This window comes from Aethalodelphis obliquidens, unplaced genomic scaffold, assembly GCF_003676395.1.
Source record: "Aethalodelphis obliquidens isolate GAN/ISIS:26980383/991018 unplaced genomic scaffold, ASM367639v1 scaffold27, whole genome shotgun sequence".
Taxonomy (NCBI): Eukaryota; Metazoa; Chordata; class Mammalia; order Artiodactyla; family Delphinidae; genus Aethalodelphis; species Aethalodelphis obliquidens.
The window spans coordinates 6049678-6077031 of NW_020837971.1; the positions used below are offsets into that span (position 1 = coordinate 6049678).

General features: G+C 37.4%; 1 protein-coding gene across 1 annotated transcript in view; it reads right to left on the reverse strand.

Moving 5' to 3' along the window:
• RELN (reelin) overlaps positions 1 to 27354 on the reverse strand; it is a 517734-nt gene that overhangs the window by 224941 nt on the left and 265439 nt on the right. Inside the window, exons 8-9 of the mRNA XM_027123841.1 lie at positions 24466 to 24517; positions 1758 to 1854 (exon numbers count right to left, since the gene is read on the reverse strand). Coding sequence (XP_026979642.1) covers positions 1758 to 1854; positions 24466 to 24517 — 149 coding nt within the window. The remainder of the gene's footprint in view (positions 1 to 1757; positions 1855 to 24465; positions 24518 to 27354) is intronic.

Sequence of the window (27354 nt, forward strand, 5' to 3'; positions counted from 1 at the left end):
TACTAAAATACAAACTAGTATAGGGCTTACTATAAATCAGTTCTGAAAGGACTAGAGAAAAGCCATATTTTTCACTCACCAATGAAGCACACAGAAGTCCGCAGAATTGTCTGTGCAGGTTATGAATGGTGTACCTTACCTTTGGGGGTAATCAATTCCCCTTTCCTTTAAAATATTTAATGATGACTATGTTTTTAACTTCAAAAAGAATTTAAACTAATGAAGATGCTACATTTTAGTTTTAGGAAGTGATTGAAAATATGTCCACTCTGATCACTAACAGTAAATTTGCATTAAATGAGTATGACAGTTTGGTGCCTGGACTAAAATTGAAAGTCTCATTTAGTGAAAAATAAATGGAATCAACTGAGTGTGACCTTTATATCTTGTAATTAAATGTGTACACTCACTATTTGCCATATCAAAAGCGTGTAGCTGTTTTTCAGCAAGAAACGGCACTACGATTTATCTAAACTATGGTGTATAACTATTAGAGAAAAAATGGAGGCATGAGTAAAACTTCCAATACTTATGCTGCTTTGCTTAAAGCCATTTATATAAATCAGTATTTAATATGAATGCATTTTCATAATAACTACTAGAAATTGGAAGGAAGAGCAAAATGCTCTGTTATAAAATTGGCAAGTGGCAGAGCATGTCAGAGCTTGGCTTGTACCAGGTGTCTATAAATAATATCTTATCCTGCCACAGAGGGAGACAATCTATTAAAATCCATGAGTTAGAATCATTTTTCTCAGTTTTTGGTTAGACTAGAGCTTGAACGTGTGAGACTTTCATTTTTATTTGAAATACTACTAGAAACTTTGGACAGATTGGTTTAATATTAAAGACTAAGAACCTAATATTTATTCTTCTCCCCCAAATAAATCACAATTCTTTCAATATGGAAAAATGGTAAGGAAAATAGCGTGAGAAAAGAAAACTGTCACAGAACTGATGGAAAATGTTCTACGTGAGTCATGCTAATTTAAGAACTAAACTGATCAGAATATCCACTTAATAAAATTTCAAGGTATTTTTTCCTTTAAATACCTCACCATACCTGAAATCAAGCACCCATTTTGAATTTTATCTTATGATTTAAACTACACAGAAATAGTTAACATAGTTTGAGTTTTGCTAAATGTAATCAAATATTTTCAACCTGAATGAACTTCTCCCTCTTTAAGCATCAACCTAATTTTCTTTTTTCAAAGGGATTTTTTTTAAATAAAGAAAATGTAATAAATGATTACAAGTCACATCACAATTATGATAACAGAATTTTAGAACTGGCCTTAGGGAAGTTAGAAGGAAAATGACAGAACTAGAGATTGGATCCAAAAGGCTATTAACTCATTATCATCACAGACTGGAAGGAATTTAGGTGGTAATCTGATATATTCCTAGGCCTATAAACCAGGCCACAGCCAGGCCACCTAAAGAGATGGGTGGTGATGTTATTTTGGGGAGAATTCCATCAGAAAGGTTAGTATCTCAAATGTACTCTTACCAAAAATAAATAGTTTGTTATAGCTACTACTGACAGTGTTAAGTATTGAATGGAAAATGACACTTTTAACAACCTTGTTCAAATAGAGCAGGTAATAATATGTGCATCAATGTAATTCAACATAATTAACAACCAGAGTACTTTTAACCATGAGGAATAAAGCCAGTGATAGAATGAAGGTAAACAGGGAAGCAGAAATCCACCTACGTCAAAATTTATGAAGATACTTTAAATGACAACAAACCTAATTTTCTCAAGCTGAATCCAGTCCACAGTATTATTCTTGGCATATGACACAATGATGCAAGGGTCTGAATAACTAAAGCGACATGAACCTGAACCTGTAAATAGCAATAACAATAAATTTCAAAGTTAATACAGTGTAATTACATATTATCCTTCCTGATAAATACGCTAGATAATTTTCTAACCACGTAGATAGTTATCTGATCATTTCCCCATTCTTCTAACTATGCTAAAATTTCTTGTAATCTGTTCTGATAAACATTATTTGATAAATAATTTTAAGAGTTGAAAAAAGGTAAAAAAAGGTAAATTTCAGGTCTCTTTAGAAATACATGAACTTCTAAATTAAATTTCAATATAAGTGTTCAGTTCTAGGCCAAGAAATATCTAAATATTATAGAATGATTAATATGGATCTTACAAGTTAATATCAATAATGATTTCATTTAATGGCATGTGAGTCATTCAGCTGTATGAAGAATAAAAATAGCATTCTTCTTCTGTGTGTGTGTTATTTAAATGATGAGGCAGTATGTGAGGAACTAAAATACTGTAAAGTAAATTCAAGTACTAAATGAATGAGAGCTATTAGAGATATGATTGATATTATTCTACTACAGCCCAACATTAAAGATTTAAAAGAGAGACATTATGTCCCATTGTGGATATCCGGTCATTGTTTTTCACTATCATTTTCAATACTGGAGATATGACTACCAAAGAAAGTTTTAAAACTCTGATAAGAATTTGTTTTTACATGTTCATTGAATACATACAAGAAAGCACAATTTGACTGTAATATCAAAGATCTTCATAGATTCCGAAACCAGCCATGAAACATAAGCCAGGAGTGTATTGTAACTCAATAGCAGGGGTTTTTATACTATATTAAAAACAAATGATCCAAAATAAAAAGAAATAGGACAATTTATTTTTAACTCTCATCCATCTGCTAGAGGAGCCCTGGTTTCAGCAAATGGCATCTGTTGATGGTTTTTACATTTGTAGTACTCAGGAGTTCCAAGCTTTAATCAAACTCATTTATTTTATTTCAGTGGTGTTTCGTACAACACCAGTTAGTGTGCAATTGCCAAAGCTGGCAGTGTGCTAAAAAGGCCAAACAGCAGTTTTCCTAGATTTATTCGCACAGCTAAGATGTAGATGGAAACGCATGAGAGAAGGCTACTGAAAGGAAAGTTCCACAGCAACCCTGAGCTCAAACAGAAACCTACTTTATGCCATTTTGATCATTGCTAAGTTCCACCTTTCTTAAGCAGCTGCTTAAAATAAATATCAAACTGTGGCGCCGGAAATGGAAACAGCCAGGATTAGATGAGAGAAACTTCAACACCAAGAAATATGAGGTCTGGCAGACAATCTGTCTTTTCAAAAGACAGTTCAAACTAGCCTAAAGAATGTAAATGGTATTTATGTGCTTCCTTCGTGTTTTATACACCGTAAGTGCTTAAAAGCAAATGTATAAGGTGAATCCCAAAAAAGGAAAGGATAGAACAAATGATAACCAAAAAATGTTCCTTACAGAAGCAATTCGGTGGAAATTATTTACAAATTGAAAAAAGAGAAGGAAAGCTGATAAACATGAAAATAAAAATGTGTCTAAATATGACCCTGATGACCAATATGACCCCTTTCCTGTCTATTTTCTTATGTTACCATCTCAGTGTTGCAAGAATAAGTTTACTATGCACCCATAAAACAAAAAAGGTACCTGGCCGGTGACTCACTTTTCCTTAGTCATTAAACTCTTTTGTACCTCAACTATTAATATCTTCTGAACTCATCTCCTCCTCACTATTGTCAATGGACTCTCAGTAGCTCTTGCCAAAACTTTTTAATAATGATTAGCTGGTCTCCCTGTCTTCAGCCTTACATGTCCTCACCCAGCCCCACTCTTGCCAGTGCTCTTCCTACAAGTGAACTGAATTGTTACCTCCCTGCTTATAATCCTTCAACAATTTTTCAGTCCCTTCAGGAGAAAGCAGTACTTCTACCCCAGTGAGATAAAGGTGCACAGTTTCTAGAGATCAAATGTGTACCCTGGAAAACAGAACTAGCCCAGGGTTCCCACGTGAAAAGATAGCTCAAAAGCCACAGGGACTCCCAACAAAGGAGTGGACAACTAGAAGACCAGGACTGAGGTGTGCGGTACGAACGGACAGCCAGAGGCGAGGTACTGCCCATGCCAAGGGAACTTCCCCTCCTGGAAGAAGCGCCACCCGAGAGAACCAGTCAGCTTTGGATAGTTGCCTCCCTCTGGGAGCACTCCCCATCAAACTACCATCCCAAATGGTGCCAAGCCAGTGAATAAATGATTCTCCATGCCCACTCCTAATACAGCTGTTCCACACAGACTGGGTGAATTTCTTCTTCACATAAGCCCTTCTGAATTGCAGCCCCACTGTCACATAGACTTCTGTCAACAGAATAAGATTTCCCCTTGCCCAGGTTGACAACGGTTGCTTGACTCTGTCTGTGATAAAGGGAGGAAAGAGTTAATTTACGTCCACGTGCCCAGATGCCTAAGGCCACCCCCACCTCCCTGCCCCCAGATCCGGTGGTGCAGAGCTATCACATACCTCAAAGCACCTCTGATGCAGTGACGAGACAATAATGAGCAGGTGCCACCTACAACAGGTACTTCTTTCTTTCCCCTCTTAAATCGAAGATGTTTAATTGCCAAAGCTGATATTTAACACCAGAAAGGAAAGACAAACCCAAGTGAAAAATGCAAAATATCCTCTCACTTGCAGATCCATTTTCTCTCCTTCAGATCACTTCCAATGTAATTGTAATCCTTCACTCTAAAGTAGTAATTTTGCAAGGATTTAAACAATTGCTGAAGGACGGAAGATACTTTAGAACCACGGTTATAAAAGTATGGCCTGAGAACCATGATGAACTTAAACAGGTCTAAAAATTCAAACTCTTTCTTTGGTTCTTACCGACAAATGAGGAAATTCCATATATTTTCATTTTGACCCACATCAAGGATACAAGTAGCCTACAAAGTGATTAAGGGTTCCTAAAGTTTGATACTCATAGATAAAACTGATGAACTTCTAGAACTTACTGAGGACCCCCATCTAATAGTCTAGGATATCTGGCTCCAGTGTAGAGCTACAAACACCAGGATTACTGCAATATCCCCAGTTTGGGGGAGGACAGGATATTTTGTGTTAAAGGTACCTCATGAATGTTGTTTCCAGTTGGTCTTGGTTGTCAATTCTTGATTTTAAATTGACAAATAAATTGATAAATGATAAAGATAAACCTACATGAATTTACTGTAACTGTCATTTACATTATTATTGATTATTTAGTCAACCCCACAGTACATAACAATGGATACTTTTTTCAGCAGCATTTCTGGCCTATTATTGTATTACAGTTTGTCCTATGGCTTAAGACATATATGCACTGCAATATAACTACAAGCCATCTCTACTCTTCTGCGAAAGGAGATATCTACATAATGCCTTGAAACTATCTTGCAACAAAAACCACCTTTCATTGATGATGTCCTGAATCTGTGCTATTGAATTTGTGCCTATGAATTTATGCTATTTTAATAACTTGCTCTGCATTATCAAATTATGTATAAAAATACTGGGTTATTTTTTAAATTTTTGGAATTTTAACATACAATCCTATGTCTAAGTTCCTTTTTATTAGGTTAACAATGCACCATGTATAGTTAAGAAAAACAGAGACCCGGACAGTAATGACCTCATCTTTTCAACCACTGCACCAGTGTTTTCTGCCTTCCTCCTGTTACACTGGATGAAGTGTTTCTGTTCTTACCAATGGTGAACCTTCTCATGTGGTCTAGATCCCATCTTCTCTTGTTCTTTAAGATTTCCCCTCTTTCTCTTGTATCACCAATTTCTGCCAATGAGTTTCCTGGATCATTCCTATTGTCATACGAACATCATAGAAACATACAAAGCATCTCCCATCTTAAAAAAGTTTTTTTTGATGTCACACCCCTAACTTCTGTTCCTTCCAATCCTATTTTTGTTTCCCTTTATAGCAAGACTTCTCAGAAGGGCTGTCCAGTGATTGCCTCCACTTTGTCACACCCTCTGATTCCCTTTCCCTTCCACCCGAAACTGCTCTTGGTTAGGTGTCTGGGGAGTCCGTGTTGCCAACTCAACAGATCGTTTCCCCATATTCAGGTTACTTGACTTCTCAGCAGGATTTGTCACAGTGCATCCCTCCTTTTTTCTTGGATACTTTCTTCTACCACCTTCTTGATTCTTCTCCTGCTTCACTGACTGCCGCCTCTCAGTCTCTTTTGTTGCCCTTTTCCTTCTTGATCTCAAATTGTTTTGGTAGCTTTCTCTTCTCTTATCTACATTGCCTCCTTTTACTTTGAAGCTTTAAATAATATCTATAACAGATAATACCCAGAATTATATTTTCCATGAGATCCACACTTATAGATCCAACTGCTACTCACCATCTCTAATGGACAACTCAGACTCTTTAAGTCAAAATTAGAATTATTGGTTTTCGACCCCCCAGATATCTAGGATACCCTTTTCATTTCAAATGACACCACCCCAGATGCTCAAACAAAGCACTAGGTGTCATCTTTGGTTCCTCCCTTTGCTTCATTGCCCACTTCCAACCCATCAGCCTGGGAGTTCTGACTCCAAAATATTGTTCAGCTTCTATTCCTCTCTACTGCTACCACCTTAGTCAAGTCAGGGTCATGTCTTGGTGGTTTTCTTACTCCCTTTTTATCCTCCTATAATCCATTCTCCACACAGCAGTAAGAGGTCTTTCAAAAACAGAGGAATCTTTTAAATTGTTTTAGCGATCATGTCATTCATTCGTGGCTTAACATCCTCTCAAGGCTTCTCAGCCCACTAGGAATAAAAGGTTGAGCTCCCTCCGTGACGCAGAGCTTCCCTTGTACCACTCTTCTCGTTTACTGTGTTCCAGACACTGTGGACTTTCTTTCTCCTCCCTGAACACTCCATCTCAGGGCTTCCATGCCCCTTCTCTCTGCCTACAACTACACTGATTATGTCAATTTCCTCATACTCTATTCTCCCCTCATTCCATTCATATCTTTCCCCACAGACCACCCCTTGGCTGGGTCCATCTTCTCTCTTGGGGTTCTGTGCAAACATCACCTCCTCAAAGAAGCCTTCCCTGCGCATTCAATGTAAACACCTCCATCCCCCAGGGTCCAATCATCCTCCATCTTATCACTCCATTTTAAGTTATTCATAGTACTTACCACTGTCTAAATTTACCTGTTTATTTACTTGTTCACTTGATCATTGTTCATCTCCTGTTAGAATGCAAGCTCCACTGAAGGAGGAACGGTGTCTGTCTTGTTTACTACTTGTATCCTTGGTACCCAGAATAGTGCGTGGTGCACAACAGAAGCTCAATAAACTCTGGCTGGATCATAAATAAGTTTGCTGTAATTTCTCCATTTCTTTGTTTTTGCTGTGTTATATTTATACTAGAAAGGGGAACTATAACCGTAGATCGATGGGACTTAAGGACTTTCGATTTGCCTGAGTTGGGTCAAAGTGAAAAGGCATCTGAGAGCCGTGCTGTAGAATATCTGGGCTGTATGTATCCTTACCACAGATTAACTTTGGTACTGTTATATAGTCAACAGGGCAATAATTCCCCCATGTTAATTAGAAACTGCACTTAGATGACTTAGATGGTTACAGAATCCAGTCTGCTTTTAGAATAAAAATATCAGAGACAGATTACATGAGTAATTATGGTACATTTTTATCAGCCAGATAAAGTAATGTGAGGAATAATGAGAGCCAGATGAATTATTTTACTTATTAGTAAAGTCATAATGGCCCAGCATAATTAAAAATAAGCAATTTGCAAAGTCATACAAAGTACTCAAAAGCCACATAGAATACCATCCCCAAGGCACATGTTTTGACCTCTCCATCAGGAATCATTTTCTACTGCATTAAAAAAAAAAAAGAAAGTTTCTCAAATGTAATGTCTTCTTTTTTTGCGGTACGCAGACCTTTCACTATTGTGGCCTCTCCCGTTGCGGAGCACAGGCTCCGGATGCACAGGCTCAGCGGCCATGGCTCACGGGCCTAGCCGCTCCGCGGCGTGTGGGATCTTCCCGGACCGGGACACGAACCCGTGTCCCCTGCATCAGCAGGCGGACTCTCAACCACTGCGCCACCAGGGAAGCCCAAATGTAATGTCTTCTTAATAGTAAGACATTATCTAGTCCTTTCAAGTTGATTTATTTTGTGTCTGTTTGAATATTTAACTAGATTAACACACTGTTCTAAGGGAGAAAACCCACTTTTATGTCTAGGAAGAAACCTAATAAAATTGTAACCTTATAGAAAAATGTTACTCTAAATTGTAATGTTATAAAATCTTTGATGATAGGTACATCTTATCGTCATATAACCTTATCATCACATAGCCTTAAACAGATCTTATTTAATCTTTCTCATCTAAAGGAATTCTATATGATAATAAATTCAATGCTTGTTAGTATTACTGATAATTCTATATAATTTTTTAAACTTCAGTTTTTAGAGTAAAATTCCCTCTGATGTAAGTTATCTTCCAGAGAGAAAGTATGTGTAGGGCTTAGGAGAGTGAATGGTGGGGGCAGGCTGCCAGGTTTGCAATCTGGGCTCTGACACTTTTTAGCTGTATGACCTTGGACAAGTCGCTTATCTTTCCTGTGTCTAGTTTCTACATTTGTTAAATGTGAATAATAATAGCAATCACTTCACAGAACTGTTGTGAAGATTAAGGCGTTAACGCATTAAAAGTGCCTAGAAAACAAATCTTGGTCCACGTTAAGAGATTTCAGGGGCTTCCCTGGTGGCACAGTGGTTGAGAGTCTGCCCGCCAATGCAGGGGACACGGGTTCGAGCCCTGGTCTGGGAAGATCCCACATATAGTGGAGCAACTAGGCCCGTGAGCCACAACTACTGAGCCTGCGCGTCTGGAGCTTGTGCTCCACAACGAGAGGCCGTGATAGTGAGAGGCTCGCGCACTGCAATGAGGAGTGGCCCCCAGTTGCCGCAACTAGAGAAAGCCCTCGCACAGAAACGAAGACACAACACAGCCATAAATAAATAAATAAAAATTTTAAAAAAAGGCAAAATTCCTTTAAAAAAAAAAAAAAGATTTCAGGTATGATTCAGTATTTTTGTTTCATTTCATAAATTCATTTACCCCAGAAAAAGGAGCAATTATTTGTTTATGGGCTAAATATTAAGTTGAATTACTGCTTAACAAAGAACTTATGGCACATTTTTCCCCCCATCGATTCTTTGGTTTGGGGCTATTTTCCAGCTCTTTAATGGAAACGCTGTAAGTTCAACCTGGAGATGAAAACTGAGACCCAAGTGAGTAATCTACCTGTTTGTTAGCATCACTGTAAATGTGTTAGAGGGGAAGAAAGTTGTCTACTTGATAAGAAAAAGAAGACCCTTTGGGATCAGTATAATGAAATATACTTTATAAGGTCTTTACAATTGCTAGAGTGGAAATTTGATTTTGCAGTTCCTAGCATCCAAAGAAAACAGAAAATCTGATCTAAGTTTTAGTAGTATCCACAAAGAAAAAAAAATTCTAGTAACTCAAGAGAGCAATTAAGGTTTCTATGAGCAGAGAGGTACTACTCTGTGCATGTCCACTTTATAGGTAAGGGCACGGAGGCAAAGAGAGGTTAAGCGATTTACTCTAGACCCAAATGGGATTCAGAATTGGGTAGACCAGAACCCATGCCTTCAACTACTTCACTATACTCCTTCTGGTGCATAAAGCACACTTTAAAAAAAACAGACAAACAGTGCTTCATTTTCACATGGTCAGAACATGTTGGGACAGGCTTTTGTGCTTCTGCTTCTACTCAGGCTCCTGACTTGAGCCAGATGGTCCTTTTTGGGTAAAACCTAAAGGACTGAACCACCTCTAGCCTCAATATCAGGTTTACTCGGGCATCACTTTCTCTGCAGGTTCCCTGACCATTCCCCTCCTTTCCCTGCCCCTGTAGCCAGTCACCCAAATCTGCACACCCTCCACCTGCAAATTTATTGAATCTATGCCTTTATTTTACTTTCACCACCACCTCCTGAGGCCATCTCTCACCCACATCAGTGTGATAACCTCCTATCTGGGTACTCAGAACAAACACAAAAGGTATTGTAAAGAACATTTCTTTGTCATTTGCTTTAAAAATCTATAGAAAGGCATTTAAAATAGATTTTAAAGAATAGTTGTATTCCAAAGAAGTAAATCCTAACACCTCCCAACTCAGAAAATTTTAATTGTGTGGAAAGCATTAACCTGATATAATATTACAATCAGGATTAAATTTAAGATAACACTATAATCCACATTTGTATCCTAAATAACGCATTCCATAATATCTTGTAAATCTGTTTCTGAAATAACCATCTTACTATAAGGAAACAATTACTATTTACAAATGTAAAACAGTGCCTAGTATTTCTTATTTAAAAATAAAGAAATAAGAAGAATGGTAAAGCTTATTTCTAAAAGGTTGCTTCCTTTCACTGTTAGAGAGACTCATCACTATGATTCTAAGAAATATTTTTTTGTAATCTCGGTTTGATCTTTGAACCACTTATTCAATTTAAAATTGCAACTAAAATTGGTATCAACTTTTACCCCCCCGGGTTCTATTTAAATAGTATCATCCCTAGTATAATTTAGAAAACAATAGATAAGTAACTTTCCACTTTTTTTATAGGGAGTCAGGCCAAGATGATCAGTCTAACAGTCAATCAATCAATCAATGAGTGAACCAATTATTAAAAATATTTCTTATTTCTGAGGTACTCAGAAGGCTAGTTATTTTCTCGTGATTCAGTCCCACTTCCCTTGACTTTGGCTGTCATTCAGGAAAAACTAGGAAATGTATACACTTTGAATAGCCTTTCCCACTTAAGAAGTAAAATATCATTTAGAACTGACATTTACATAAGCTGTGTGGTGATCCGTTAGCAGTCCACATGCCTCTTATGTTGGCCGTTCCCTCTGCTGGGCTACCTCTCTGACACAATTCAAGCCTTTGATCAATGGTTACATCCTCAGTGGCTGCCCCCTGGCTGCCTCCAACAAAATGCTACTCCTCATTTGATGACCCCTGATTAATTTTCTTCATTGCATTCATTATTCCCTGACATTCATTTGTTTGATATTCATCAGCATGTCAGCCCTATCAGGGCAAAGATTTTGTTTTGTGAATCCTGTCTCCCCAGTGCCTTGAGAGCTACTTCACACAGAATAGGAGCTCAGTGAATAGTTGTTGAATGAACGAACGAATGAATGAATGAATGCAATTTAGGAAGCACTTTAAACTCTAGGAAGAAAGTCTTTTGGAAATGCAATGATACCATTATTATTATTGTTGTTGTTACTGGCTCTTTTGTAGCATTTCTTTTCAGCAGGATAAGGAGATGGAGGTGATTTATAGCCTCTGTCCACCAGCACAGAGACTGTCACTCTTCTGGGAAAGCTAGAGGGGCAGCACATTTGTTCTCCGATGCTGAGAATTGTTAGGGCAACAACACTGCATGGTTTGGCTGATCCTGCTTTTCTGTTCCTCTACTTAGTATCTTTCTCTGATGGCAAAACAGGCTACAAGTATAAATTAGCTACAATTGGATGAATAAATGTATCAAAGGCAACTACTGTGGTATTTCTTGTGGGGCCCCCCTGAACTAAAACAGATAACACCATAACCATATTTTCAGACAAAATGTATTCCTGGTTAACTCATAGTTCACTCTTGTCACCCAGTTCTAGGATTTAGGACTACAGTGGGAAGACATTTAAGAGATCATGAAGATGTACACTCTCACTTTACAAACTAGTTGTCAGGGGTTCACACAGGCTCCACCACTTCCCCAAAGTTACACGACAAGGCCAGTTGGCAGAGAAAGGACGATATGGCCCGACTCCCAATCCAGTGTTCTTTTCCCTTCCCCATTTACATCAACAACAAAAGTTGTTTATCAACAAAAATGAGTCACAGAGACATGGAAATATTCTCAATGAAAAAATACATGGCTTAAAATATCTACATTGAAAAAATTTTTTTCTTATTTTGCATTAATGACTATTATTTACAGGGAATCAGAATACTAGGTGGAGCAGTGTATGGAAATCTCCATGATTCCTACGTATGACTACTGAGATAGGCAAAAGTAACAGAATATTAAATAAAGGGAAGGTGATAGGATGTGATTGGTATTTGGAAGGGAAGTTGAGGCTCTCCCATGAAAGAAGTGTGAAAATGATAATAAGTTTATTATAAGAATGCAAACACATCTTTATCAGTATAACATCTATAAATATAATGCTCAATTCTAACATGTTAGTGTAGACAGTGGACAGGGCAGACAGAAGTGGATTTACCATGAAGCTCATGGAGCTTAAGCTTCAGGGCTCTGCACTTGGATGAGCACCTTCCAAGGCCCTGGGAGGAACTCTAGCAATGTGTTCACATGACCATGTTTTATAACATTTGTGACCAATTGAGACTGCTGCCTCCTTTCTTGACTACTGCCTTACCATGTTACCCTCATGCCAGGTGGTGTTGGAGTGGCCATGGCAGCTTCTGGGATCCATTTAAGGGGAAGTTGAGCTGGAGATATGTTATGTGTGTGTGATACAGTTACATAGTTATGCAGGTCACTTCTATTCCATAGTGCAGTCATCCTCAGCGTAGAAAGAGCTTCTAGGAACATGCCTACCACCCACTGTGATGAAGTACCTATGTCATCATGACTCAAGAACAGTGGTAATAAACTGTTCAGTGAGTGACATCAATTCAGAGTTGCTAAGATTGGTCACTGTGCAAGAGAAGTCAAAATGCCCTGCAGTCTTGTAGTTCATACATGAAAGAAATTAAGACAGAGATTTTTACAATTTGCTAATGATCCTAAAGACGTACATGATATATCAGTAAGGAATTGTGAAGGTAAGATGTTAAATAAATGAAAAAAAAAACCTCTGATCCATCAAGCTAGAGGCAGAATTATTTTTCTAGTCGCTAAATAAAAATATTATAGAATTGTCATATGCAGAGGCAGTTTAAGAATATGCACCCAAAAGTCGTAAGAAAAGAGTATTTCAGGTAGTTAACAAAGACGTTATGTTATATTTTTGGATTTTGTGATGCTTGTGGTATTGTCAACTTCTAAAGATTTGTAATTTGTTGTGATTTCTTTTCTCATTCTAAATAAATATTCACATTTGTACCTAATTTTGAATGTGTAATTTTGTATTCTTTTCCTTAAAGACAACCTAGCCCTCACCCAAATTGTGTAAGGTTCAAACATGGACCCACAAAACCTAGACCCACCCCTGTACAGAGTATGCCCTGAAGAGTGTTCCTGCACATTTCACCAATGTCTTAACTCACACGGGAGCACCAAGGTCTAGATTACATGGTTCACTTTCCACTTTGCTTAACATGGCACATTCCAGTGACAAATGTATTGTAATGCAGGACAACAATAAAAAGAAAATGAGAAGATATGATTCTTGAAACTATTTTCCTTCTCTATTACTTCAGGCAGATCTGGCTCAATTAAAATATTCTTAAAAGGAAACTATCACATTACAACTAGATTAGGATGGATGAAATGACTTGTAAGTAATTGTTTGCTTACATAAGAAACATGCCATTCATTTTTGGACTGTGTTGGAGACCACCTGAGTGAACCTCAGGAGCTCAACAAAAGCCAGTGAGAACCTGTACCTTCCAGGATTTACTAAGTGGAGTGTTTCTGTGCAGTGCTGGCCGAGAGGCTCTTAAAGGGCTGTTAGGGTTTATAATGCCAAGAATACACAAGCACGTGAACAAGTACCAATTATGTGCTAATCAATGAAGCCCATATTAAGCACACTGAAAACCTGTTCATTGTGCAGTAGCCCATTAACCATAATGTACATGTCTGGAGGAGACGCTAGGGAACTTCCTAGAGACAGCAAATTCCCAAAATTCACAAATAAACTTCTTCCTTTCTTCTCATCTCTCTTGGGTGGTTGCCATAAAAATAAACAACTTAAAAAATAGCTTGATTTAGTATGAAATCAAGACTACTTAAAAAATAGATATATTAGTCATTTATTCTATTAAGAATTCAAGAGTTACTCCCTTTCTCAAAATAACAGTCATACAAGTCCATAATCCCTTAAGGTAAGATAAACTTCAGGATCCAAATTACTTACTTATTTACTTAATTTACAGATTTCAGAAAGGTAACATGGTAAATATACCATATGTTATGCAACATCCCCAGCAAGGTCTAAGGCAATACCCTATAATGAAACATATTAATATTTCTACAGTGAAATACATGAAGATTCACATAAGTAGTATAAATAAAGATTATAAATAGCCTTAAATCATTTCAAGTCAGGTCTGGCTGCCAAATGAATTCAGGTCATGGGAGGCTTTGCCATCGCATAACTATTAAAAAAAAAGGTTTGTGGTTTTTCCGAGAGTTTTTGTATTGTAATATGGAATTACAGATTAGGAATTGTGAGCCTGTGTCTCCAGTAGCCCTCTCTATTTATTTCTTTTTACTTTTATAGTAAAAGGATAAATCAATTGGTTTTAGTCTCCCAAGCCCAGGGTAGTTTTATTCTTATTTGGTTATGCCCTTCTTCACAAAGCCCCAGACTTTTCAAAGTAAATCAGAACAGAAACAATAGAAGGAGCTACTGCCTCTTGGGGGTTCGGTAGTGGTTGCCGGGAGCAGGCTCTTTCCTCAAAGCTCTGCCTGAAAAACAAGCTGCCTTTTTAAATGTGGCACAGGGCCACAGAAGGAGAGAAGTGATCTCGCAGAATTTATAGATGGGGAAAAGCACTGCCAGAAATCATGCCTCTAGATAGTGGAGCGGGACCCATAAATACTGAAGGCTCGAGGAGTGTCTGGACAGAGCCCTGCTGAGGATTCTTGCAACCCAAGCGCTGCTGCTGCCATTCCTCAAAACGCAGACCTCAGAGACGAGCAGGGTGCCCAGAGCTGCATGGAAACAACAGCATTTGATATAGAAAGATCATAAAGTGATGAAATTGATGTAATCAGGCTACTTAGAACTCCCTGCTAGGACTGGAGCAAATCTTAGCAGATTCAACCCATCCTTTCATCTTTTCAAGGTAGATAAATGGAGGACAGGGCCATTAACTAGAGGTTGTAGTGAATGGAAAGAGAGAAAGAGATGAATGGGGAACTTTTAGAGAAGCTTTTAAAAGCCAGACACTGTCACTCCCAGGGGATGTTACATGTTACTGTAGGCTAAGGCATTCAAAAAAGGGACTTGCCTCATTCTATATAGTGAAAAATGTGATGAGCAACATGAAGATATTGGTATAATAAGCAGTTCTGGCAATTATCTATATTTTTCTCCCCCAGAGAGATTTTTAAGGACAGTACTACTCACTACGGAAAAAAGGCTCATTGTATCCACAAGCACTGAGAAACACAGTAAAAGCTTATTTGCCACCGGGCAATTCTTCTTCTAAGTAATTCTGCCACAAGCAAGTCATGGACCGTTATACAGATGATCAATATTTTGATAGTTGCACAAACTTCTGCTCAAACATTTCACTGGAGGCAGCTGTGCATGTTTATTTTCCAGTAACAACAATGATGTAGAACAATGATTATACTATACTTAGGTTTTTATTTCCTTCATTACCAAGTCTTCCAGAAAAATCCTAAGGGCGTTAGCTCTCCCAGCCCATGGCATCAAAACAACCTACCATAAGTAGAGCAAAATCTTTGTAATACGGCTAGTCTAGAAGAAGTACGACCTAATGCACGGGACCTAAATTGTGACTGCCGGTTTTAAGCAGATAATGCTGTAATTTCCAGGATAACCAGTTTTATATATTTCTTAGTTTTCATGTTTGTTTTATTCCTCTCCTAGTAGAAGAACCTAAACTTTTATGTACCTGTTCATACTATTTTGCAATGTGGCACATCTGTATAAATCTGTTTCATTAGCTTATACATTTTGTAAAAACTGTAAGCAAGTTTGTCCTTCAGCAGTGAGTTAGCTTCTTGCCTGGTTTGCCCTTTGAAGCCAGTTGTTTTGGTTACTTATTACCTTCATGGACCTCAGGTATCCACAGAGTACTTGGATACTGTTCTTGGCTGAGCACCAGTCTCCCTGGCTCCTCTGAGGCATTCTAGTAGCTGCTGTCCCCACATCTAACCCTGCCCACACATCCTGCCATGCAGCACTGCTTCAGGCTCTCATAAAATACAGGCTCAATTCGCCTGGCCTGGGCCTGCACAGAGACAGCAGCTCATGCCTTGATGAAGTTCAGAGACTGTAGCCAAAGGGGAAGCAGTATGATTTGTGGGTAAGAGGCAGGGAAGGAAAAAATGGTTACTGTATCGGATAATGCTTTGTGGCAGCCCAGGCGGGACGCATCCTGGGGCTTCTCAGTCCCAAATGACAGGGATGGGAATTGTGACTGAAAGGAGCCCACAGATATTACTTTAATTAAGAATAGTTCCATTCCACACAAGAGGAAATTCTCAAATTACTCTTGGATCTGTCAAGAGCAAGTGAATTCAATTTTGGTAAAATATGATGACCGAAGTTGAGATAAATCATTATTTTATTAATAGAAATTGTCGGTTTAGAGAAATCAACATGTCCAAAATCTTCGGCTGCCCCAAAAGATCAATTAAGCAATTATTTGAATATGAAAATCCAGAATTTATGTCTATAAATCTGTTTTGCCCACCAAAAAAATACCTTTGGGGGGAATTAAGCATATTTTTAAATGAAGAAACATATTTCAAGGATAGTGTTGCAAAAAGGACGATTATATGAAAGTAAAATTTCCATTTTAAGCATCTACTAAAAACTGATATTAAGGATTAAGAGAGGTCAAATAAAGTAACAGTAAAAGAAATCCTAACAAATATTCTATATTTATGCTATACACAGGCTAAAAACACGCTACCTTGAATGAAACTCAAAAAACCTCTCTCATAAAATATAGAAAAAGAGCCAGGTTTTAAAAGCAACTCTTCTTCCCCTTATGCTTTATATTTATTTTTAAAATGAGGCTACTAGTAATAATTTTTGTTTTGACTGACGTTATTAGTAAACAGGCTATTAGATCTGCAAGCCTTTCCTTCTGAATAAATGTGACAGTATGTGATTTATTGTACTTAATATTTTGCTCCTTAGTCACTTCCTTGGCTGAAATTCCCAAACCTCATTAGGTGACTTCTTTCGGTTTACGGCAGACGGACAATGACCACAGGATATAAAATGAACAGCTGTCCTCCTCCCCTTTGTACCTTTCTCCCTTTCATTCCTATTCCCCATTCCCTCACTTCCAAAATATTTGTATTTTTTCCTTTTTCCTGCCACTCCTATAAGAGAGAAAGGGACCAATTCCCTCCTGGTTTATGGAACGCCATGCCATTTCCAACCAATTTCAGGTGCCCAGCCCTTTGCAAGTTCCCTCCCAAGTCCACAACATAGAGGTTTCATCAGATCTTATGTTGAGAAAAACACAAGGAAGACAAATGCAAAATGTGTCAGGCTTTGCCAGGTTCCCTGCTGAGCAGCCCTCCTTCCCTGGGGTGGAGGCCATAAACCAAGCCCTGGTGCTCAGGCCTGGCTCATTTTCTAGGAGGATTGATCCCCACCTTTGGCAGCAGGTGCTAAATAACATCCCTCTCCACCCCCAGCAATCTGGAGACTCAGCATTACCACCCTTGTTGCAGTTCGGGCTTTGACCTTGGTCTCAAGGTCTTAGAATGGCCACTGCCTTATCTCCCTGAAGGGAGCCATCGCTCTAACCTTCCTTGTGATGCTGAGTCTCTGGGGCAGTACCACACCTGCTCTTGTCAGTCTCCCTCCCGAATGATAAAGTCCTGCCTTTGGATCTCCCTCTTTCCTGGACTTTCCAACAGGCTTCCCTCTCACCCTCCTCTGTGGTCTGCACCCCTCCGTTTCTTCTCCCACATGGACTTCCCCTCCCCCACCTCCACCTATTTGATAATAAACTTCTGGAAGGCTGGGCAGTTTCTTAGATTTTGCTTTCCCTACAGTGGATGTATTCACATCCTAAAGATCTGTGATAAAAGAATCCTTGATCAAGAGTCCTTGATTGATAAGAAAGTGAAAACTGCTGGCTCAGACCAGGTTTTAATATTGCCCATGGATTTCATTCAGCACGCCCCCTTGCCTCAGCAGTCAAGAAGGGTCTAGTATTGAGCACCAACGTGGAACCTCACTAAATCTCTTTCCTAACCTAAGAATAGAATTCAATTCAGTTCATATTTATTTAGTTCTAGTCGTGAGTAAAATTCTGCCCTAAATACAAAGAGGGATCCTTGTACCCTCCTTAGTCCTCACGGAACATTTAAGCTATAAAGGGTGAAAGTGGATGTGCATAAATGGCCAGAGTATATAAATCAATGCAGAGTGAAGTAGGCATCACAAAGTAAATACAGAGGAAGTAGGGGTTCAGATATAGGAGGATGTGGCAATGAGATGAGTTTTCATGGAGGAAAGACCATTTAATCTATATCAATGATCAATTGCTTCTCATCCTATTGTTCACTGTTTTATCCCTTCTACTAGAACAGCCTTCAATAAATATTAGTGAAACATAGTTATGAATGAATTATTAATATTTATTTTTAAGCCTCATCGAGTGACAATGAAATAAATATTTCAAAAGAGAAAGGGTACAGTATCTTTCAAACTGTATTTTAATTCACGTAAAGACAACTCTTTAGTTATCAGTTTCAATAATGCAAAGACATAATTAATCTCAACAGTCTTTGCCAGAACCTTATACTTAGTAGCATCTTACAATATTTCAGAATATTCCCCTTTATTATGTAAGATAGGACTTAAGAACTTGGGGTGAGGTGGATTTGAAAAATATATAAAGTTCATATAAAGTGGTCTTTTAAATATACATTCCCTAAAAAGGTCAACTGCAGGATGAAGAAGAAGGATAACCTGAATTAAAATCAGTTCCAGACTTTAATTATTAAATAGATAACCCAGAAGTGTTCCATATATAAATATTTCCATTTTTGTGTTAATATAGATTCCTGAAGATCTAAAAATCAAGTAATAAACAAATCTTATTTTAATATCTTTTATATCCAAGAATCTTAAACTCAAATAAAACATGTATTTAACCTTAAAAAAGCACATGTGTTAAGCTAATTTTACCATTAAAATTTTCTAAACTTCTGTTTTTATTTATGTATGTTTTGAGCTCAAGTCACCAGAGATTTTTTTAGCCTCATACTCAGAGATTCCCGTGTTTTCAAAAGAGTTTTTCATGACTTCATAATAAATTCCCCAAGGTCTTACTTACTTACCAAGGAAAGTGACTCTTAAAAAAAAAGGAGAGTCTGATTTAGAAATATATCTCAGGATATTCACAACAATTCCTACCAAGATATAAGAGGGCTCAATTTCTCCTCCTTCTGAATTAGCTGTTCCAAGAGTTGAGGGACAGTTTCTCTACTGAATCAAGTTCTAAGTAATTAAGATGTTTGTGAATCAGGCTTGAGGGAAAAACTTCCCTCATGCTAAATGCAATATAATACCTCTTACAAGTGGCATTTATTCATTACATCTATTTGAGAAAGATCTCTTTTCTTTTACAAAGCAATCTTCCAATTCAGCAATGAATACCTCTAACTTTGTAATTTTCTGGTTTTTATTTTTCAAAATACAAAATGAGTAGCTCTCATTTATCTCAGAGACTCGGTAGCATGTACAGCACAAAGGAGAATAATTCAGGCCTAAGAACATTTTCATATCTTAATCTGTAAATATAAAACATTTATGATATAATGCCTTTCCTCTGCTTGAGGTGATTAAAAACAAACAAAAAAGCAGTGAAAAAAAACCAAATAAACAAAACTACACAGGACTTCCCTAGCGGTCCAGTGGTTAAGACTCCACGCTTCCAATGCAGAGGGCCCGGGTTCGATTCCTGGTCAGGGAACTAAGATCCCACATACCGCAACTAAGGGTGTGCACCACAACTACTGAGCCTGCGCACTCTAGAGCCCGTGTGCCACAACTAGAGAAGCCCATGTACCTCAATGAAGACCCAGTGCAGCCAAAATAAATAAATAAAAAACACACACAAAACCCAAAATCTTTAGGATATTTGTAAGTAAAACCAAAGAAAAAAGATACTAACTCTATAAATTATGAACAAATAAAAGATTCTAGCTAGTTCAATAATAGCAAACTGATAAACACATGGATATGTATTTTCATCTACTGGCTTCACTAAAAGCATAGTTTATTGGTGATTCTCTGTTTCCTTCTGGGTCACCTTTTCCACTGACTGAGGTCCTCAGATCACCTCCCCCAAATTTCTTGGCGTGAAATGTCTGCATCATACCAATTTAGCACTTGGCTACATAATATTACAGATGTCTCTGTAATAGTTACTTGTCATTCAGGCAAGAAATATTTATGAGCATCTACTAATTTTGAGTCCCTAGGCTAGGGGCTGAGAATAGCATGATGGACAAGACAGATTTACCTCCTATAGCAAACCGTTCTTCATAATGTATGTTTTTAAATGCTTTACTTTCAATCCCCATTTAGCCAATGGATTCTATTAATCTGAAAAAAAGAGCTGGGCTAAACTGAACAAGCATATTACTTGGCAATTTCTTGTTGAGTGAATCAATGCAGATTTACATTAAGGAAGGGACAAATCCATTCTTAACACAACTGATCTTTCTTAAGGAAGATCACACACACATTAAGAATTAATTTCATTATATTTCTTTATTGCTCAAGAGAGAAAGAGGTCCTTTTTCCGACCTCTATTTCCTTCTTAAAACTCCCAGCTGATGCAGATTAGCTCTTCAGATGGACACAAATGTTGTGACATTTCTCACAGCCACCCCAGGCGGTCCTCCTGCTCTAGGAGAGCACTCACGTTCCCATTTTAAGCCTTGCTTATGTCACTCTACCTCCTTAACTGGAAAAACTTTGTCCTTTCCACTGACTCATGCTGTTGACTTTCAGGGATTCTCCTCTCTAAGAAGCCTTCCTGTATTGCTCTACTCTGCAGGACCTAACACCACGGGGACGTGTACACACGTCCATCTATGTTTATAACAGTCTGGCAATTCTCTAGACGTTTCATGCTCCATATGCATCCAGAGGCTTCTACCACACACTAAACACTGTGAAAATGTTGTTTTCTCACTTTTTTGTCTTTCCATAGTTAACGTTGGCTCATAAAAGCCTAACCAGACAACAAATAGTCAGTGAAATTTTGTTAGGTGCATAATGGATCCAAAGCACTACCAGCACTTCCCTTGGACCGAGGACCCTGCCTGGGAAAACAGAGTTTGGAGGCATCTGTAAAATAATGGTTTACAAGGGCATCTTCTCAAACTTTTCTTCCTGTCCCAGAGGAAATCTAAAGGAAATGGGTAAATGCCCCTAAGCTTACAACCATAAATTCTACAACTTGAATCTAATGAATCAAGTGAGGATTGTAGCAGATCGATGCCTCAGCACAGAAATGGATATGAAATCTTTCACTGGAATGGAAAAATGAAAAGTTGTTCTAAGAATATTTTAGGACATCTTTCAAGATGATTTAGCTGTTGATAACCTGGTACATTTCAACTTGCAGAACTGTGTTTTCAGGATGCTTTAACTTTAAAATTCATTGGGTTAAGATAGTCTGTATATTTATGTGTGTGTGTGTGTGTGTGTGTGTGTGTGTGTGTGTGTATTTAGAAAGAGTTGGGATAGCATTGGTGCTAAACATTGGCATGATAGAGTTTATTTGAGACACTCCTTAGTAATTCAAGACATTTCTATATGGACTATCTTGGATAACACTTGTGATGAAATTAAAATGTTTATAAGAGCAATATAAAAATATCAAGACAATAATTTATTCAATTGTGGTTATATAGCCATAATTATGAACATACTTATCATTGAGGCCATAAATAATGACAGAATCCCCTAGAAAATGGTCTATATTACATCTGAATCATCATGATATACAATGAACATTTAACATCCCAGAGGACCCCTTAAGGAGTGACTCTAAATCTGACCATATTTAACCACACTATTTGAATAGATTTGGAAAGGTCCACAAGACACAAATAAATATAAATGTTGAACTGTCTATACACAGTGGTTTTTTTTATAACACACTTACTATAATGTTTGAAGAGAATACGAATTCAGTGGCTACTTGGCTGCGATTGCTACTTTGGTTATTGTGGGGCTTGTGAAGCTCAGGATGAATATACACAATTATGACGTTTCTGGAATTTGTGTATGTGCCCCAGTCTAGTCCTCACACCACACATACAAACAGAAGAATACTACTCCAAGCATTCATCATGAGATACACAGAACCATTTCTGGAAAGTTCTGCCCGCTTATGCCTATTTACCATACAACACCATACAGCTAATGGTGTGCCACTACATTGTTTCTCAGCCACTTTAATACTTCTTAGTTCCCAAGAATTTTTATTCTCAAAATGCAGTAAGCAAATTCCCCAATGAAGTCGCTAGGCAGTAAATTATAATTTCTTTAACTAAATATTTTGTTTCATTCCCAAACAATGACATGTTAAAATTTCACTTTTTATTCTAAACCTCCCACTCAAAAAAGATTTCTAAGTGTATTTGTTAGTTATAAACTTGACATAGCTATCTATCTATCCATCCATCCACCTTTTTGCAACTCCCTGATTCAGTTACTCTTCCAGTCTTCTAACCTGGTATTCAAATCCATGCTTTGTATAATACAAGCAACTCTCTGGCTCACTGAGCTGCAGCCCTCTGGCTTGTGGGGAAATCAAGGATTCTTGCTAAGTCACATTTTTGGGTCTAGTCTCAAGCCCCTGGGCATGGTGCTTGCTCTGGGTTTTGGGTCTCAGGCACCAAACCTTACATTCTCTGATAAACACACCTTCTTGGTCCTCTTTCATCAGCTCTATTGTTGATGGTAGGGTGCTGTTGAAAGGTGGCGAAATGAATCTATGCCAGCTCCACAGTATACTCTTTACTATTTACAAAAATAGAATTTTTTTTTCCTTTAAGGAAGGATTATTTAATTGGTGCTGGATCTCTGCTACCATGACTAAAATTTAAATATAGTAGAATTGTGAGGCATATATTTTAAAGAGGATTCTTTTGTGTTCTTTCATTGCATAAAGATATTATCTGAAATTAATATTCAAATATATACTCAGAATACAGATAAATAAAAAATCTAGCTTATATTTTATATTAATAGCATAATGAATTTAAACACATTTGTTCTGGTTAAGAACCTCTAAGTTACACTAGCCCGTCATGCTAGAGTTTTAAAAATCTGTTTTTGTAGCACCACAACTTTTTAAAAATGAGCTTTTTTTCTGATTATAGAAGTGTTACACGCTCATTATAGAAAATTTAGGATACACTTGTTAATAGATCAAAATTTAGGATACACTTGTTAAGAGATCAAAGAAAATCGTCTTTACCAAAAAACGCATTATTTTGTTTTTGCCAATGCTTTTCTTATGACCACATATGGACTTCTGAATAGTTTGTAAATTGTTATAGGTAATGCTATCAATGTTAGAAGAAGAGTCCAAACCGTAGTCAGGCAGGTTCGCATTTTTACTTACAGAAGCTGAAAGGAGGCAACCTGAGGAAAAAGTGACAACTACAATACATGACTTGAAGAAAATTGTTCTTAGGCACAATCAACCACAGTGGCTGTGAGAGCACTGATTTGCAGTTAGGACTAGAAGGCTAGTGAGGGAAACAGTCCTTTCGCTAACGGGGGATGCCCAAAGATATGAGGGTGAAGACAGTGGAAAGTGGAGGATGCTGTCTCAGGGGCATGGCTGCTAGCAGTCCTCATGCCATGGGGAGAGGCCAGGAGGTTTCCATGTTATGAGAACAAGACCAATAAACTAGCCCCCATCTAGAAGGCAACATCTTTCTTTACCTAGAACATTCCCTTTGGAAACTTGTGTTATTTATTAATATACACCTTTGAAAATTCAAATGGAAAATAATATAATAGACAGCAAAACTATAAACACTTGATCAAAAGATACCTGATTTTACTGAATGCTTTGGGTAGAAATTTTTAGCTCTATACAAAGGCACTTAAAAGAAATACTGCCAGATACAGTCATTTTAAAATTATCTGTGTCTGAATTAAACATAGACTATTTATGTCAAGCATGAAGCCTTAATTGGTTTCTCTGAACCACCAATGATTATCTTTTTCACTGCCATTCAGTAAGAATGCAGGAAATTCAACAGATTTCAATCTTAATCTGAGGAAAACATCACTAGTAAGGTAATTCTGTATAATATAAAAACCCAATACATTCAAAATCCACATGTAAATACCTTTAAGATGATTCAGATTATTTGGATTATTTTTAAATACCACTTGCTGCCAGAGAGAAGTGAGAACAGGATGTAGCATTTACAATTTTTTTATTTCACTTCAAAAATGTTTTAAATTATTTACTGCAGTGTTAAGACTTACTCTCCTCTAAATCTAAAAGTATTTGGCACCATAATCCTGCTTATACACTATGATTAAACAAACACTTCCAAGTTAACTTGCTTAACTGCTAAAAAACTTACCAATGGAAAACTGGAGGACAGAAGCTGTTGTTGTATTAAGGCCTGTGGTAATCTAGAAAAAGGAATATAACAAAATAAGACAAGATAGAGAGGAGGAGAAAGAGCAGAAGATTCAGGAGGAGGGACAGTGTGAAGGATAGAAAGGAACCATAAACAGAGGTTACGTTTATCCAGCGGTTAGCTTACTTCTATCGACATGTCAGAACACAGATGTATTTCTCTGTGAGATCCTCACTTAGGCACTGCTGGTACATTTCTCAGGGTCCTATCGAAAACTCTTTTTTAGTATAATTTACCAGGCACGTAACACAGTCCCCTCCACTCACCCCACCACCTCCTCTCTGTCCTCATCAACAGACCTGGGGCCCAAGAGAATATCATAAAAAGTGACCAAACAAAAATTGGGACCAAAATTAAGAGCAAATGAGAAGAGTAAGAACGTTTTGAAAAATAAATAGAATTACAACAGGTAGAAGGTGCAGGATATCTTTGGGGGAAGATGAAAATGTTATAAAATTGATTGTGGTAATGGTTGCATAATTTTGTGAATAAAGTAAAAACCTTGAACCGTATACTTTAAATGAATGAATTGTAGAATATGAGGATTATTTCTCAATAAAACTGTTACTCCCCCCAAAAGTAATCAAATTATAGGCCTAGAAATACTCTTCCAACACATTTCTATTATTTTCCCTTAGTTTCATGAAGAAGCATGCCTAAATAGTTTTCCCCCTTTTAAAAAAAGGAATGGTACCTTATTTAATTTTAAATAAATTAAAATTTTAAAAATATTTATTTATTAATTAATTCTTTTGTTCATTCATTCATTCTTTCTATGGAGTAGTGGCTTTGACCCATACCAGCTTAAGTAAGATGGGAAATAAGGTTCTCATTTTCAATGACTCTTTTGTTGGGTTTCTGACCCCATAAGGTAAGGTATGGGATGCCTCCCATGACTGCACCTTATAAAACAAAAAGTGTATAACTGTGTTTTCAACATGGCAGAAGCAGTAGACTTCTTAAATGTCATAATAACATTCTTAGACTTGTCCCTGCACTGTGTTAGCCCCCATGTGATGGAGCCCACAATGCAGAAGAGTCAAGAGATACCCAGTTCATGAATCGCCATGGGAATTCGTGGACAAACAGCGAGCCAGCCTCTTGAAGTGCTAGAATTCAGCTGAGATGTGAATATCAAAAAGTTGAATTGCACTTCCCATTTCTACAGCACAATTTGGAAACATGACTGAGCATGTGTTTTAAATATGTGGCTTTAAAGTTCATGAAGAAGCAGAAAAGGTAATAGAGGGGAGGGCAAGACAGCCCATTTTGTAAGTTGTCTAGATATCAGTATAGGTATCAGCTCCTAATTGATTTTAACCATAGCAAAAATCACTAGTGTCAGGATGTCAGGTAAAATTCTCTATTGAAATCTCTCATTATCACAGAATATTTAAGAGAAAGCTGGCCCACCATGCTCGGAACTGTTTCCTACTTCCTTCCTCTCACCAGAGTCGTTAGGGAAAAATGCACTAATAGAATTTTCTTTAAATAACAAAAATACTAGCTCCTTTTCAAGATTCCTTTAGAAAAGGTTAGCAGACATTTGGTGCTGTCCAAAATGCCCAAAAGACATTTGGTCCACTACAAAAAGTCCTTGATATTTGGTCCTGTCCAAAGCAATTTGATGTGGACCAAACAAGCTCATGGATGTTTTGGATAGATCAAACTTCAAGGACCCTTTGGTGTGGACCAAATGTCTTATGAACCAAATGTCTCATGGATGTTTTAGACAGAACCAAATGTCCTGCGAGGTTAAAAGAAATCTGTTTTTTTTCCCTCATAACTTTTAAAGTAAGTTCAACTACTTATCCTCATGGGTGTTCCACTTGGAAATTTTGATCTTAAAGTCCAAAGAGGCACACGGAAATTTTAAAAATTTTTCACAAAATTGAATGAATGCTCTTTTCCCCCTCTGATTTTATGTAACTGAGTAGATTCCCAGATGAGTTATGAAACACTCCTGAATATAAGTTCTTTGAAACAATGGTATGGTATTATATAAGTTAAAAGCACCACGGCTATTGTTATTGCTAGTGCATTAAACAGACCAGAGCGTCTTTGATACTTAAGCTGGGGGTGTAATAAATGATGCTTTTGTCACCTGGGTGATCAAGTTTCACAGCCGTGACCTCCGCTAGCAAACAGTAAATCTCTTGAAATAGTGCCAAATTTCAATTACATGTGCTAACTGAGGGTGACCCTAGACTTCGATTAGTCATTGATTCCACACTTTTTTCTTTGCCGGGGAAGCTAAGGACTGCTGACTCCCATTCTTTTATCTTTACCCATTTAGTTTATTAGTAACACGTCAGCTACGAGAAAGAACAGGAAAGATGAAGAGAAAAAAAAACAATGAAGCACTGCCTATAAAACCTATTCACCTATATTCACACTTGAGTATTATATTTATTATTCCTGAGTTCAAATATATGATTTCAGTCTGCAAAGTTATTAAGTCTTTACATGGGACATTCTGAAAACTAAAGGACCTCTTAAAGAGATTTTGATAAATATTACAGCGACTATGAATGTCTGAGAGAGAACTTTTTCCCTACCAAATCTCACTGCTCTTAAATTATCAAATCAACTCCAAATTATAGAAAATTAATATGCTGACTAAATGAATCTGAATAATTCACTGCAGGCTGAGGCTGTTCATTCTATGCTTCTTCACTGCAAATTTTCACTGAGTTTAATCCTGTTTTAGCCCAAACTCCTCCTTGTAACTAAAATGCATTTCCAAATATGAGAGAATAATTGAGCAAATATTTTATTTTTAAAAAATGAAGAGTAACATGACTACTTTTGTTTTAAGCTCTGAGAGAG